At 36.8% G+C, this 16691-nt stretch overlaps 2 protein-coding genes across 2 annotated transcripts; one reads left to right on the top strand and one right to left on the bottom strand.

Annotated features, from left to right (window-relative positions):
• Nucleotides 1-680: 680 nt before the first annotated feature.
• Nucleotides 681-11671, bottom strand: LOC107035727. The gene is made up of 4 exons (XM_015253293.1): nucleotides 11520-11671; nucleotides 8591-8671; nucleotides 3991-4655; nucleotides 681-1126 (listed from the first exon to the last, which is right to left on the bottom strand). The coding sequence occupies exons 1-4, from the start codon at nucleotides 11562-11564 to the stop codon at nucleotides 745-747; spliced, it is 1173 nt and encodes a 390-aa protein (XP_015108779.1). The 5' UTR covers nucleotides 11565-11671; the 3' UTR covers nucleotides 681-744.
• Nucleotides 11672-14200: 2529 nt separating this feature from the next.
• LOC107035733 lies at nucleotides 14201-16213 on the top strand. The gene is made up of 2 exons (XM_015253299.1): nucleotides 14201-14280; nucleotides 15617-16213. Exons 1-2 carry the CDS (start codon nucleotides 14233-14235, stop codon nucleotides 16211-16213), a joined length of 645 nt encoding a protein of 214 aa, XP_015108785.1. The 5' UTR covers nucleotides 14201-14232.
• The last annotated feature ends 478 nt before the right edge of the window (nucleotides 16214-16691 follow it).

Raw genomic sequence — 16691 nt, 5'->3', positions numbered from 1 at the left:
AAATCCCCCCGATTATTTTCGATGAACTGAGAGTTCCATGGATTACCCACCAGCTCTTATTGTAATGAAGTCCCGAATAGCGTATAAAATAGTATAGCAATTGCAGAATAATGTATTAAGAGCCATTTTTTGTTCGTCATCCATTCAAATTGTTCATTATCAAAATAATTTCACATCTCATGTGAAAATGTATGCAAAATATATGTAATGTTGAATAAATTACAATTAGTTACGCATAATTTGACTGCTACAAAAAAATCTTGTCAATAACTTCAAACAACAAATGAAATTCAATCAACAACCACTTACGAACGGAGTAAAAACAGCAGCAAAAATATGGAACTCCATAATTTCGATGGTTCACTGAACCGATTTTTCACAGTACGAAATATCCACAACTACAAATACCCCCGATTATTTTCGATCAACTGAGAGTTCCATGGATTGCACACCAGCTCTTATAGTATTGAAACCCCCAATAGCGTATAGTCGCCTCAGTAAACCCACAAATCCCATTTCGATGACCCTCGCACCGCCGGCCCCTCCCGCGCCTCCGTTCAAGCCCAATCTGTTCGTTGAAAAATTGCTCAACCCTCTGAATTCACCTCACGTAGCCCCAGCATTGTTCCCAAATGAAACAACAAAAGTTATTCATCAAATGAATTTATTGTCACATGAAAATACGAAATATGGGGAGAATGAGTGATCACTTGGAATGCATAAACCACAATAATGGCCAGTGAATCATATTTTGAACTTAAGGGGAAGCAGACGTCTGAGGTCACTATTCAAGTTGCTGCCGGGCTCCTTGAGATCCTTGAGTGCCTCTGCTATCTTTGCTTTAGTATCATCCCTGGTGACTTCCTTACGCTCCACGATTTTCTCCAACAGTCGCTGAAGTTGCGGACCAATTCCCCCCTCTGCACTTGTCTCAAGGGTACGCAGTACCTCGTCAGTATAACCAGAGAACTTGACGAAGCCCTGCCTCCTTGCATCTTTACTCAATGCATCGTACAGTATAGCTAATTGCTCGAGGGAACAGCGGAGAGTTATCCTTGCTCGTTTGAGGTAGGCTAATAGACTTGGTCGAGGCACTTGGACTACCTTTTCACCGAGCATCGTGAATCTATAATCGGAAACATCAGCGTGAGAATCCAGCGGAAAAGTTGGAGAAAATGGAGAGGAAAATACATATGTATGAAAACGTTCAATGGAGAAAATAAAATCTCTGTATTATAAAAATCCAAATCGACTTCTGGTGATGAAAATTTGGTAGTCGAAATTAAGACTCCGAAATTAAGGGTCATGAGAGTCAGAATAAAGGCCGCAAGGGTCAAAATAAGGGTCGTGCGGGCCAGATAAGGGCCACAAGGGTCGGATTAAGGGCCCAAATACGAGTAACAAGGGCCAGATTAAGGGTGTAAATAAAAATTTGAAATGACTCAATTCCTTCTGTAAAATAGAAAATGAATGTTAATGAAAAATTAAAATATCCTGATGTTTCATGCCTACACTTTTTTTTACATAAAAAACAAATACTTTTGGTACTTGAAAAAGCAGAGTGTGACCTCCCCGTGACGGAATAATTCATGTAGAAAAATCAACATCTATCGACTTTTTCTATAAAGGAAATAGAATTTTTGCAAGAACTCCGATAGAATTACATAACGAAAGCGCTAGGTTTTTCGATTAAATCGCATGGGACAAATGGATTGATAAAATATTTAGATATAGAGTTTAGATTCGTTCTATACCAGTGATCGGCATCAATCATTATTTTAGAAATATTAAGAGAATTTTTCCTTAAAATAATTGAATTCATTCTTTTATAATTTGAATTTAGAAAATAATAAAATAATTGAGAATTTAAATTTTCAAATAACTAGTAGGTAAATAATTGGAAATTTTCTAAAAATATTAGAGATTATCAAATAATCGTCAATCTTCCGAATTCGATTATTGATTGGTAAAATAATTCGGAATTTGAATATTTAGTTGTTGATTAATTTAATAATTGAAAATTGTTAAGTTCTATTACTTGATTGAGTATTTATGAAATTAATGACCATTGTAATTTATGATTATGCCTATCTCTGTTCTATACTACTTTTAGGGTCACGAGCATGTCTGTAAGTACTCCAAAGACAACAATAAGTTCAACGGAACGCGAGAGCCGGAAGAAAGAGCACAAAGGGGAAAAGTTGAGAGAAAAGAGTGAAAAAGTCCCGGGAACGTTGAGTCAAAAAAGTTGCTACGACGCAAGTTGTGTAGTGAATGAGAGACGTAGGAGTTCTAAAGAATCGACGGAATGTGCAGACTGTTGCGATCACGGTGAAAGATGTTTTTCGCGACTGGCATCGGGAGTTAGTCCTGTGGATGAGGATATAGAGAGCCTGGAGTGGAGGAAATTCAGGGAGAAGAATTACTTTGATACTCATGAGTCTAGTCATGCTATTCTCTTGTATGAATCGACAGAATCACTGGCGCAGTTCGAGTTGAATAGCAGACTCTTTCCCGAGCCCGTGGGACGACGGTTCAAGGACAATATCGTGGTCTCGACGCCAACGTGTGCAACTACCATTTGAAGATGATTCACTACTTTCCTAGGAATATTGTGAGGGAGGACAAGAGGGGAATTTCTAATTGTAGCAAGAAGAGACATAAGAGTTGTCCTCTCACTGGCCATGCTATTGATCTTGGGGTGCTCAAAACTCCTTGTCCAGCTAATAGTCTTGCTCTCAAGTACCAGAAAGGCGTCGTTTAATTTATTTTATCAAGTTGTGAATTCTTTGGGGGGTGGTAAAGCGTCATGAGTCGAATTTCACAATTTTGATGACTGTTGATTTATCTCGAATCGAGTGACTGGAAGAGAGACTGTGTAAAGATCTATCGACATCATCTCCTAGAATTACTCATTCACGAAATCATTCCATATTGAATAAGATGTAGGAAATCGGCTCATACGTTTTAACATTTCATTGCTGAGTGAACTTGAATCCAAGAAACTGTGTGGTTGATAAATATTTTATGGCTAATCAATTTTTATGAGACACCGGAGAGACTGAATATATTCCTCTAACATTGATCAGAGACTGATGTTTTAGGATAAAGCTCGATCCTATCATACTTTTATTTCTTTCTATATTATAAAAATCCAAAGCGACTTCTGATGAATTTAGGGGTCAGAATAAGGGTCACGAGGGTCAGAATAAGGCTCGCAAGGGTCAGAATAACTGTCACGAGAATTAGGTTACACAAGATCACAAGGGTCACAAGGATCACATTAATAGTCCATATAAGGGTCACAAGGTTCAGATTAAGGGTTATGTGGGTCAGATTAAGGGTCGCAAGATTAGCCCTCACAGGAGTCAGATTAAGGGCCCAAATAAGGATAGCAAAGGTCAGATTAAGGGTCACAGGGTCAGAGTGGGGGTCCAAATACGGCACATGGAGAGCAAAAATCAAGGGTCAGCAACTAAGGGTCACCAGAGTTAAAATAAGAGTCACGAGATCAGCTTAAAGGTCACAAGAGTCAAAATAACGATCATGGGGCTCACATGGGGATTGGAGAGCGGAGCGAACAGGGGCCCTAGCCCCCTAGTTTTGTAATAAAATAGAAAAAATAGGTAACGAAAAAATAAATAAAAATAGATTTCCATCCTTTTTAAAACTGTGAATACATCACATCAGAGATTGATAAAAAATATTATTCCATTAATAATATAGAAAAATATGAGAAACTCCCACAGAAGTGGGAAATTATTCTGAATACAATACCAATTTTTTTTTAATTAAAAAATAATTAATTATCCCAATTAATATTCACTGTGATGTCATAAATTAACAATAAGATAGTTATCCCAATGTGCTTATAACTGCATCACATTCATGTCTCGAAGACATTCAGTCCATGAAAATCCCTCGTTATTGAAATACTTCCATATTCAACAAGACTTGAAATCGATTTATTCTCACAGAATAGTTTCTCACCTATCCTCGTCATACTCCTCTCCCTCATTCTCTTCACTGTCATCATTACTGCCCCTGCCTTCGCTGGATTCCTTTGACTCTGAAGAATCCTTGCTCTTATTCTCCTTGACAATTCCGTAAATTTCCTGCACTACGCTGTCGATAGTCGGCTCTCTCCTCTTGCTCCCCTCCCCTTTGCCCTTATCTTTGCTCTTTTCTTTACCCCCCTCCGACGATTCCTCCGAAGGTGAACTAGCTGGTGCCGGGGAAGTTTTCGATGCGCTAACGGGGGAGGTGGGGTTTTCTTGAGGATTCGGAGTAGCTGAGTCCTCTTGGTTGGCCTCCTGAATTTCTTGGGAGGCTTCTGGGGTCTCGTGGTTGGTCTCTGGGGTACCGTAAACTGCCTCTGGGGTTTCCTCACTCAATTCCGGCTTCTGCTCGATCACCGGAGTACTAGGGGTGATTATTGGAGATGGTTCTGCGATTATTGCCGCTTGGAGGGGCTTCTCGAGGGGTTTCTCTGTCTGTGTCAGTACGAGCACAGTTGGGATCGGCGTCGGGGACACTGGGGTCGGCTGGTGCTGTCCTGGAGCATGCGGAATCGTTGTAGGAAGGGTCGTTGAAGATCCCAGTTCACCCTGTTCCGGCGGGAAATTCCTTATCTGATCTACGGCGTAGAAGATTACCTGCGGAAATGAAAAAAAATTTAATGTACTTCGTGATTCCGATAATCTTTAGTCTGTTAAAAAAAAATTATAATCAAATACGGGATTTTGGCCCTTGTAACCTTGCTGTACCCTAAGACCCTTATGGCCCTTATGACCCTAAAGACCTCAAGGTCCGCAGGGGCACAAAGGTCACCTCTGTTAGCCCTTCTTGTAACATCAAATAAACTTATAATCAAATAAGGGATTTTGGCCCTCTTGACCCTTGTAACCTTGCTGCACCCTGCGGCGTTCATGCCCCTTATGACCCTCAACATCCCAAGGGTCCGCAGGGACACAAAGGTCAACTCCGTTGCCCCTTCTTGTAACATCAAATAGACTTATAATCAAATAAGGGATTTTGACCTTCTTGACCCTTGTAACCTTGTTGTACCCTAAGATCCTTATCGCCCTTATGCCCCTAAAGACCGCAAGGGTCCGCGGGGGCACAATGGTCACCTCTGTTACCCCTTCTTCTAACATCAAATAGATTAATAATCAAATAAGGGATTTTGACCCTCTTGACCCTTGTAACCTTGCTGTACCCTGTGAACCTTATGACCCTAAAGACCCCAAGGGTCCGCAGGGGTTCAAAATCACCTCTGTTACACCTTCTTGTGACATCAAATAAACTTATAATCAAAGAAGGGATTTTGACCCAATTGACCCTCGTAACCTTTCTGTACCCTGAGGCCCTTATCTCTTCATGGTGGAAAATTCTCAGATAACGGAAAAACTAGCTGTGTGTTTGGGAATTGAATGGTCTGGAGGAGGAGAAATTTCAATATTAATGCAGGCGGTTGGAAAAATAATTCAGCTGGAATTATAAGATGATTATGCTACATATGACCTTGAATAAACAATTTTCATTATTTTTCAATTTTTTCAAATTTTAGATTTTTTGACGTAAAATAATTTGGAATAATTCTAAATGTTAATAATTGTCAGTGGAGTTCATTCAAGGTCATATACAGCGTAAACATCCCATAATTCAACTAATTATAATATTTAAAGATGGAGTGGACCACCTGGGAATGAGTGGTAGGGAGAAATACAAGTTCCCCGAGAAAAATTTATTTCTTTAGTTCTAAAGAAATAAATTTTTCTCCCAAGAAAATGATCCCTTGGGAAATGTAATTTTTTTCTCAGTGTCATGTCAATTAATCATTAATATTTCAGATGTTTCAAATAAAATCCACAGCAATCTATGAATTCTTTGCGTTTATTTTCTACGGTTTTTCAATCGTAAATAAGTTATGTTCCCATTCCACTCTCCTCCATTCCACCCTGTTATTGGATTTCTCTAAGTCCAGAGAATCTTCGAAGAATACACCATAAATTTCATTTCAGATGTTTTCGCTATCATATTTTTTTCTGATATCGGAAATTCTTCACCGAAGAAATTTCGAAGATGGAATGAGGGGGAATTGAATTTTTCTCCGAGTTGCAATATCTCGAAGTTTGTGAGAAACGATCACGTCAATTTTTTCATCTCCTTGACATTTATCTTCGTTGAAGTTGTTCACGGTAAAAAAAAGTTTCAATTTTCAATACCCTCGGTTTCCAGGGACTCGAACTGATGTTCTCCTCAAAATATGGAATTTTCTCGTGGAAATCTGGAGAAAAAATCCCTAAAAATCGGGATAAAAAATTCACTGAAACTTAATAACAAAATAATCCCATCTAATAGTAGAGGGGTCTGGTATATATCAGTGAAATTATCTGAAATTGAATAGAAAATTTACTGAAAAGCAGAACTGTTTGTTTAATTTTCAGGATCATATCACTGAAAAAACCACTAAAATTATGGACAAACCACTTGTTTTAACACCCTAAGGACTCATTTCTAAATAACGCCGAATTAAATAAACCTTATTGGGATCAAATAAATGGATTTATTTAATCATTATTGTTATTATTGATTGCTGTTTCTGAAGGCACGGCCTTATAACTGATAAAAAAACATAAATTAGTATCTAGAAAGCAAAGCTATGTCCACAAAAAATATAATACGATAACAAGTAAAAAAACGGGGGTTTGTTAGGTCGTCTGTAAATAGCACGTGGTAAAGTTCTCATTTAAAAGTAAAATTCAATTTTATTTTTTGTATATATCTTCCGCAGTCACTCATGTTAAGTAGAAAATATTGTATAGAAAAAGTCAATAGAATTAGATTTTTCTATACAAGTTATTCTCTTAAGATATTTTCTATAGAATTTCTTCGGCTCAAATTTTTCAATTTTCTTTGATTGTTTTTCTTGATGAGACGGAAACAAAAATAGAATGAAAAAAGCTTAGATAATTTGGGATAAGGAAATTCTATAGAAAATGTCTGAAGAGTCTAAGATGCTTGATGAAATGAAACGAAAAATAGAATGAAAAAACTGGGAAATTTGAGTCGAGAAAATTCTACAGAAAAAATCTCGATAGAATAAGTTGTACAGAAAAATCGAGTTTTATTTTTTTTCTATTAAATATTTTCTATTGACCATTTCAATAGAATCAGTCAAAAACTAATCAAAAATTCAAGAGAAATCCGATAGAATTATGTAACGAATTCGCTAGGATTTTCTATTAATTTTTTCCGTCTGCACAGTATTAAAATGAACCAAAAAAATGTTAATGAAGAATTTTAATTTTAATTTTAATTAAGAATTTTAATGGTGCATTCAATTCAAATGCACAATTTTTGTGGGTGTAGGATGTTTTTCTGAAAACTATTCTATTCTCTACTTAAGCAGATCTGCTTAAGTAGAGAATAGAATAGTAGAGTGTAGAATAGTAGAATTGTAGAGTGTCCGGCAGAACGTGGAGCGCTTTATCTCTTTTTTCCCCCGGAGATGTGTGTCTGACATGACAATTTTCTTCTGAACTGACGTCCTCTCAGGATGTAAAAGGGGAAATTGAATTTTCTTTCGCGTCAGCAATACGTCGAACTTTATTGAGCATAACCTGAAAGAAATTTCTTCAATTTTCATGTTTACGTTCGATCTTTCAGATGGCGAAATTTTCCGATGCATTGAATTTTTCTTTTCCTCCCAGGACAATCATGAACGTAACATCACTGTCAAAAAATATTGTTCGAGCCATGTGAGACGGAAATTTTCCGCTCGTGTGATCGACAACCCTTGATTTCGAAGTATTTCCAAATGGCGGCGATCACACTTCGCGTGAAATCGCCGAGTTTACACTTCGTGTTAAATTGTGAAGTTTATACTTCGCGTTAAATCACGAAGTTCGCACTTCACATTAAATCGGGAATTTCACACTTCGCGTTAAATAGCGAAGTTCACACTTCGCGTTAAATCACGACGTTAACATCATTGTGGGTAGTCGTAATTAAGTTGAAATTGAAGTTTAAACTTGTTTCAAGGAGGGAGACGGTGGGAACCACAATCGTATGGGGCATTTCCAAATGCCGGCAATCTTTGCGAGAAATCGCGAAGTCAACACTTTGCGAGAAATCGCGAAGTTAACACTTTGCGTTGAATCGCGATGTTCACATGATTGTGGGTAGTCGTAATTAAGTTGAAATTGAAGTTTTTTTGCTCGGACCGTCAACTTTACGTTTATGATAATTCCGTCTCACTCGTATCGAAATATACTATTTTGTCAGAATGGCCCCAGGTCGGAACTCACGGACGCGTAGCGTCCGTGACAAAAAAAAATCGTTCCAGAGAAATCGTTGGGCATACTGTTCCTCGCATACGCACACACGCATAGACCGACACAAGAACATCCTTCTAAAAACTTCATAGAAAGTTTCTAAAGGGCCTGAAACATAAAGATCTCATGAAATTTCCAACTACCCGATATTCATCGGCAAGTTAAAAAGAAATTCAGGATATCCTGACGCTTACTCAGCCCCCCGACCCTTCAATTGAATCAAGTCTCCTCAATGATATTGAATAAATTACCTGCATTGCAGCCGGCAAATACGAGTTGGAATAAATGGGTTTGGAGTACTGCGGCTGCTTCCTAGTGATTTCAGCATTCACCTAAACAAAAGAATAATTCATACTCATCATTGAATACGTCGATAATACCCATCGTTCCATTACTAACTTCATAGACCCAATGGCTTTAATGGCTTTAAACCATTGACCCAGTTGGGAGACTATGAAATTCGCTCAGTTAGCTATGGAAAAGGGAGGTGGGCAAGTGTCGAACAACGAGGGGGTACTAATTGCAATTGGCAATGTGCCCTTGGGACATCGAAAATGTACGGAGCCTCCTGGGAGTACCTAATGGATCAATAATTTGACTGCGACTTAATTCTACTTATTCGTCAATTAACACTTCTTTTTTGAGGAGTGGCTGTAGGTACAAGCGAGGAGCGAAGGGAATTCTTAATGCAATTGGAACATGTACATCGCATCCAGTTCGTTGAATTAAACAACACGCATTCGAGTTTAAGAAGTGAGAAATCAATTAAATCGAAGCAATTTTTTAATTTTGTCGAATATTTAAATTTCTTTGCTATTCAAATTTTTATTACGGTACTTTACTTTCGTTAATCTATATGGTATGAAACTAAGGGATGAGAAGATATTAATCCATATCCTGAATTCAAACACTCTCAACAGTGCCAGAAATTTCTAGTGTTTTCTCAAGAAAAATTTTGAAGTAGAGCAACAGAAATTTTATAGAAACCTTCATATGGAATAAATTTTTGCATTTAATAATTTTCTTTTGTTTTTTGCTTTTGCTCTAGAGTTTTTTTGTTTCCTTTCTTGGCGATTAAGGGCTTTGGAATTCTTTTTGAGGAGCGCCTGTAGGTTCAAACGAGGAGCGAAGGGAATTCTTAATGCGATTGGAACATGTACGTCACGTAGAGTCCGTTAAATTAAACGACACGCACTCGAGTTCAAGAGGCGAGAAATGAATTAAATTGAAGCAATTTGTTGATTTTTTCGAACACTCAATTTTTTCCCTATTCAAATTTTTATTCTTTTGCTGTATTCCACTTTCATTAATCTAGGGAATTGTATTTTAATCCTTCAATTAATTGAAATGGAAATATTTATTGTCCCTTTTCATTTGATTTTCATGATTTCTAAGAAAAAAATAAAATAAAATTCCGACAAATTTTAATTTGCAGCTGTTTTTTCTCTTAGTTATTGTAAAATTATTAAAAAATGAATGAAAACAATTAAAAGCCATAATTATAATACGTATTCTTCAATTATTCAACTTAAATAGTTCTTGAACTTTTCAAATGTAGTTATTGTTATAATAAGACGGAAAAATGTTTAGAAATTTTGATTTTGTAGTGTTTTTTTTCCATTTAGGATAGAATTGTCTCCTTAACTAAGATGTCTCACTCCTAGAAGTACCTAATGGATCAATAACTTGACTACAATTTAATTCTACTTAGCCGGAAATGAACACTTCTTTTTTGAGGAGTGCCTGAAGGTATAAACAAGGAGCGAAGGGAATTCTTAATGCAATTAGAATGTGTACGTCCCGTCAACTCCGTTAAATTAAACGACATGCATTCTAGTTCGAGAAGCGAGAAATTAATTAAATTGAAGCAATATGTTAATGTTTTCGAACTCTCAATTTATTTTGCTATTAAAATTTTTCTTCTGCCGCTGTACTTCACATTCAGTAATCTAGGGAATTGTCTTTCAATCCTTGAATTAATTGAAACGGAATAATTTTTTGTTTCTTTCCATTGAATTTTCTTGACTTCTACGAGAAAAATAAAATAAAATTCAGACAAATTTTCATGTGCAGCTGTTTTTTCTATTTTCAGTGGATGTAATTGTCTTCTAAATTAGGATGCCATCTACGAGTACCTAATGGATCAATAATTGATTACAATTTAATTCTACTTAGCCGGAAATGAACACTTCTTTTTTGCGAAGTGCCTGAAGGTATAAACGAGGAGCGAAGGGAATTCTTAATGCAATTAGAATGTGTACGTCCCGTCAACTCCGTTAAATTAAACGACATGCATTCTAGTTCGAGAAGCGAGAAATTAATTAAATTGAAGCAATATGTTAATGTTTTCGAACTCTCAATTTATTTTTCTATTAAAATTTGTATTCTGCCGCTGTACTTCACATTCATTAATCTAGGGAATTGTCTTTCAATCCTCGAATTAATAATAATTTTTTGTTTCTTTCCATTGAATTTTCTTGACTTCTACGAGAAAAATAAAATAAAATTCAGACAAATTTCCATTTGCAGCTGTTTTTTCTATTTTCAATGGATGTAATTGTCTTCTAAATTAAGATGCCATCTACGAGTACCTAATGGATCAATAATTGACTACACTTTAATTCTACTTAATTGTAAATTAACACCTATTTTTTGAGGACTGCCTGAAGGTACAAACGAGAAGAGAAGGGAATTCTTAATGCAATTGGAACAGGTACGTCACGTCGACTTCATTAAATTCAACGACACGCATTCGAGTTCAAGAAGAGGAAAATTAATTAAATTGAAGCAATTTGTTGATGTTTTAGAACACTCAGTTTTTTTCCTATTCCTATTCCTATTAAATTTTTATTCTTTTGCTGTATTTGACTTTCATTAATTTATGTAATTTTTTCGTTTAATTTTCATGATTCTCAAATAAAAAATAAAATAACATTCAAAGAATTTTTTATTTGCAGCTGTTTGTCCTCCGGATTAATTGTTAAATTATTAAAAAATAGATGAAAACAATTAATAGCTATAATTATCAAACATATTATTGCAGTATTAAACTTGGAGAGTACTTGAATTTTTTTAATTTAGTCATTGTCATGATAAGAAGAAAAAATGCTTGAAGATTATGACCGCAGTGGTTTTGTAGAATTGTCTTCTAAATTAAGATGTCTTAATTAAATTACTCACCCCATGCATCAGCAAAACCACAAGACAAAAATAAATCAACTTCATGATGAGACAAGAATCTCAAACAAATTGTAATGGCACCTTTTCTTTGTTGAGGATGAGTTTTAAAAGATGGACACTGCAGAGTCGTTGGTACGAGGGACAAACCGAGACTGGAGACAACCTCGTAGTGTCCCGGTAACGGTTTTCAGGTCTTTGGCTCGGTCGCCTTCGTCTTCAAGTTTATATCACTAATACTAACAGCACCGGGGCAACACACTCGTGTCAGTGTTTCTGAACGTCGTGATTTCGGTCGCCTCGAATTCAAGACATTCTCGATTCTCGGGTTTCTCTCGGTTTTCAAGTTCAAGTTCAAGTAAAGGATCCTCATTGATTCGACTTCTGATCGAATACAAGTGTTCTCTGTGGTTACTGTTATTCTTCGAATTAGGGGTATGCTTCTCGGAACGGAGATGACGGACTTCATGGAAAAGCTTTTTTTAAAATGAAGAGAAGAACTCGTTCTGGAGCATTTATTCTTGAAATACAGCTGACAAATTTTTGCCGACGGTGAATGCACGGAGAGAAAAATTCAATAAAAATTTCCAGAAAAAGACGTAAAAATTACGTTTCGAAATGTAATCCGCGAGCGAAGTAAAATTCAATAGAAAGTGTGAGTCGCAACTGAAATTGTACGAATCGCCACGTAAATTCTACGATTTGTCCCGTAAAAATTAACCACCCGTCTGATGGCTCACCGCTGTGGGGACAACAAGTCGTTCCATAATTTTTCCCGAACGATTGAAAAATTTTACGGAACGGAACGTCCCAAGTAGAAATCGACGATAGAAACAGGGCTCATGAAGCCCTGGACCAAGGCTTGGGAATGCTCAATCAGGGCTGGGGCTCAGCCTTGAAGCAGCCCCCCTTCATCCCCAAAATGATAACCTCATTGCAGACTTAGTCCATAAGGCTTGAACAATGCTTGGCGCCAAGGCTTCGTCCAAGCCTTAAATTAAAAAATTTTAAAGGCTCAATCGCACTTCTTTTAAATAAATCATATTAATGTTTACGAATATCTGTTTAAATACTTTCTTATTGCTTCATAACCCCTTTTATGAATTTAAAAAAAGATTGACGGGACTACATATAGCTGCTCTTACAGATGAAAAGTTTATTTTATTTGTTTCTGAAAATACTTCCATTATCTTGAATAATTGCCATCTACCACTATTTTCTCAGAGGGGCTATATGACACTTTGGCTCTGGGTGAAAAAAAAATTCATTTATTTTTTGCATTTCTGGGGCATCTGAGGGGTTCAGTGACATTAAACGGGCCAAAAAATGCAGATTCAACGTTCACTCGGCGGAAAATTTCGATTTTTCCGAAAGTCGACTTTCCTCATGTTCTCACCTGAAGCAAAACGAGTTGATCAATTTCACATCAACCGATGAAACATTAATCTGCTTGACGAAGGTAAAAAAAAGGAAGAGGAGTCGCCTTCTTTGAACGCGACCTTCGACGTTCGATTTTTCCTGGATTCCGCTGACAATCTGATCGTGAAAGCGTAGAACAAATAAAAAAAATCTTCATCCAATAAAGAACGGAGGCCGGATTGCCAAAGGGTCCCTCGGAATAATCCAAGGGTAATAAAATGGAAGGAAAAAACATCACTGGGGTTCATGTTGGCGGAGCAATCGATAATCTTCTTCACACGTTTTCAGACCTCTGTGGCGCGGTGGAAAGATTGAGGTTCTTTATTATTATTATCATTATTATTATTTTTTTTTTATATGAAAATAATTCAGGTTGAATACACTGCAAATCTTCAAGGCGAGTTGGTGCAGGATTTCAACCGGTTCCTGAATTTTATTCTCGTTGTTTATTCTCCGCTTAAAGAATCCGTGAATTTGAGAATACATTCAGTTTTCCTTCCAAACGGAAGTTTCGTAGTTGTTTAAATTCAAGTTTAGAATTTTTTAAAGTAACCAGAAAAATAACGTAAAAGAATGACGTATCTTTTCCGTAATTCCGGAGCGAAATGTGGTTGTAGGAAATTTTACGGAACTGTCACGGAATTTTTCCGGAGCGTTCCGTAATTTTTATCTGAATCTCTTGTGAAAAATGACGATACCGTCACTTAAATTTTATGAGTCGATTCCGTAATCGGTGAGCGAAGTAAGAGTTCCGTAATTTTTACTGAACATTTCTCTCTGTGCGGCTGATCATCGCTTTTTTGATCAATAACTCTGAAAGAAAGCATCGGAGACAAAAATGTTACTAGAGTTTTCGTCTTCGAATGAGCCCTAGAACTATCCTCACGAGGATGACATTTCATTTTGGGACACCCTGTATACCATTGCTGAAAATGATGTGCAAAGTGATCATTCGGAAGCATATTCCTAATTTACTAGCGAAAATAACTATACCATAAAGACAAGAGCAATTTCCCACTTGCTGCTGATAATCCCGACCATTATTATATGATCGTATGGGAAAATGGAAATAAGGAGAAAGAATGTTGCGCAAAATTGAAAAGCCCGAGTCATGAGTTATTTGCTTTACGGTGATGCAAGTAAAATACGGGTGCCCATATGAGATTAGCTTCTACGCAGGAAATATGACTGGAAGGAGAGAAACTTATATATTCCACTGTAAAACGACTCCAGAACGCAAATGCAAGTCACACTGTGAAGTTTCGGGTTTGTGAGTTCAACTCATCACATAGTTTTCATGTTTGCCGTAAACATGAAGTGGATTATTCTGTATATGCTGTCCTTGGTGGGTATAACTAGTGCGGAAAGTGATGGTAACTGTTTCGTTATGATTAAAAAATTGAATATCAAACTTTTGAGTAGAACTTGTTGAAATTCAATTTATGGTGACGACTGGAGAAATATTTCAGTCTTTTTCGTAATTGCTGGTTGTAATAAGAGTTGGAAAAAAATATTTTGGGGGATTGTGTGGGAATAGTGGAATATCAAGTCAAAGTTCAAAATCATTCAACAGATGAATGGCAATTTTGATACACAGAAAAATCATTCGTAATTTTAAAAATTGTAAATTACCTGTTGTTTTATGAATCTTGTTCAAAAAGTCATCTTTTATCCTTGAAAATAGTTTTCAACACTGAAGAAAAGGGCAAAACATGGAAAAATGACATCTACAATATAAAAAATGTAATAATCATAGGCAAGATTTACGGAGAAAAAAAATTTTGATTTTGAGGAATTAATTCCCAGTTATTAACCCCTCACGTGCGGCGCCCATATAACGCGGATTGTCCCAAGCGCCGGGAGACTTATGGCGCGTCAACTCCTACACTGATAGAATGATTTATTTATTCCAAACGAGATTCGTTAACTATTAACGAATGGTAGAGTTGAATATGACCAAATGAATATTCGTTAATAGTTAACGAATGGTTCACTTGAATGGCGAAAGTCAAGTTAAACAAGGCTCCTCAAATATACATTCGTTAACTATTAACGAATGAACATTTGGTGGGACCGAATAGACCCTAACCTCCAACCAAAATCCATTCGTTAACAATAACTAATCCGTTCTATCAGTGTATGATCTAGAACTTATAGATAGATAGACAAAACAAAACAAAATTCCACCCAATTTTTATGAAAACCAAAATTCCAATGAAAGTCTCAATTTTGCCTCGCATGCCCCTATTGCCAAACTAACTTCTTCCGAATTTCTAAATTGTTATTTTGAAAACGAACAATACCTTCTAATCAAACATTCGTGTTTCACATCAGGAATCGTACTTAAATGACCATAAAAATGGAAATCATCTAGTATCTTGTGCGAAGAATATCAAATCAAAATATTTCCCCCTCTGAGTGCAAGTAAAGTGGGCGATACGTAATTCTCGAGATTTTATTTCCCTTCAGTTCCTGTGGTATCTTGTACGAAGATTGGACTGTAATAATCGGGGTCATAGGCAGTGTTCAGTACAACCAATAATTCATGATAAATACCTGGAAATCAGTGAAATGTCATTGAAAATCAAATCGTTTTCTCTCTGTGTTAAAGTTGCTTTCAAATGATTTTCGTATATTCAAAAAAGAATTTCAAACAATACATGAATTATATTTTTCCCCAGTGCCTCCTGGTGAATTCAAAGCCACTCGAATCGACTGAATCCTCGAGCGAAGTGATCCGAGGTGATCAGGGAGACTCCAAGGTCACAAGAACGATGGAAATTGAAAACCTTATACCCTCGCTTTCCGATGACGACGTGTCCGACGATGCGAAAGAAATTGTGAATGAAAAATCAACGGTGGAATTCGCCAACATCCAGCCGACCGTGAATCCGTCTCCTCCATCTTCTTCTCCTCCACCGCCCAATCCGCTCCTCGCACTGCTGCAACCGCTGATTAAAAACATTCAATTCTCACCACAAAAATTCTGGTCCGATCGCCTCAAGCAGTTGAGAGAGACACTCGCCAGTTACGGAATTACGGTGCCGAATAATTTCGGATTCAATCAGACCTCGTTGGGGAGACAATTGGGATCAAACGGCCTGTTTCACGTTGCGGGGCTCAGTGATGACGGGTTCTACACGGACAGACTCGAGCCAGCTGGTTTTTTCAGTGGTAACGGATGGTTCGCGAACAAGGGCGGCTTACTGGGCGGACCAGGTGCTATTTTTTCCACTGGATCCATTCTCACGGATTATCCCACGCCCTACAAAAAATAAAAATGATTCATTCATGTTACTGCGAAGTATTTTATTAATATTCTGAGAGGAACAGTTTTGCATAGTGCAAAAAAGTTCCTAGTTTCCAGTAAAGAATAGTTTATATCCCAGAACTCTGTTGAGATTGTGAATTCTAGAAATATGTAAAATTTTCATTTATTCCAAGAAAATTATTCTTTAAAAATGGACCCATTGGATAATAGAATTTTGTGATAAAAAAATTCTACAGATATGTAAATTGACATTTATTCTAACAAAATTTTCTTTAAAGATAGACACATTGTCCCCACTGTACCCATCCGGACGGGTTATCTAATCCAATCAAAATTAGTAATTTTGTTCTCACGACTGTAAACTAGAAACGAGAATTATTCTGAATTTAGGATCAATTTTTCAAGATAAATTTCAAATAATTTGTTTTTGGATTCGGAAAAATGCCACCTGCTTATGAAAATTACAACATAGCTCTCTAACACTT

Source organism: Diachasma alloeum, unplaced genomic scaffold (genome assembly GCF_001412515.2).
Source record: "Diachasma alloeum isolate Michigan unplaced genomic scaffold, Dall2.0 Dall_scaffold_00200, whole genome shotgun sequence".
In the NCBI taxonomy this organism is placed as follows: domain Eukaryota; kingdom Metazoa; phylum Arthropoda; class Insecta; order Hymenoptera; family Braconidae; genus Diachasma; species Diachasma alloeum.
The sequence above is the reverse complement of the archived record's forward strand: the minus strand, read 5'-3'. Positions and strand labels throughout refer to the sequence as shown.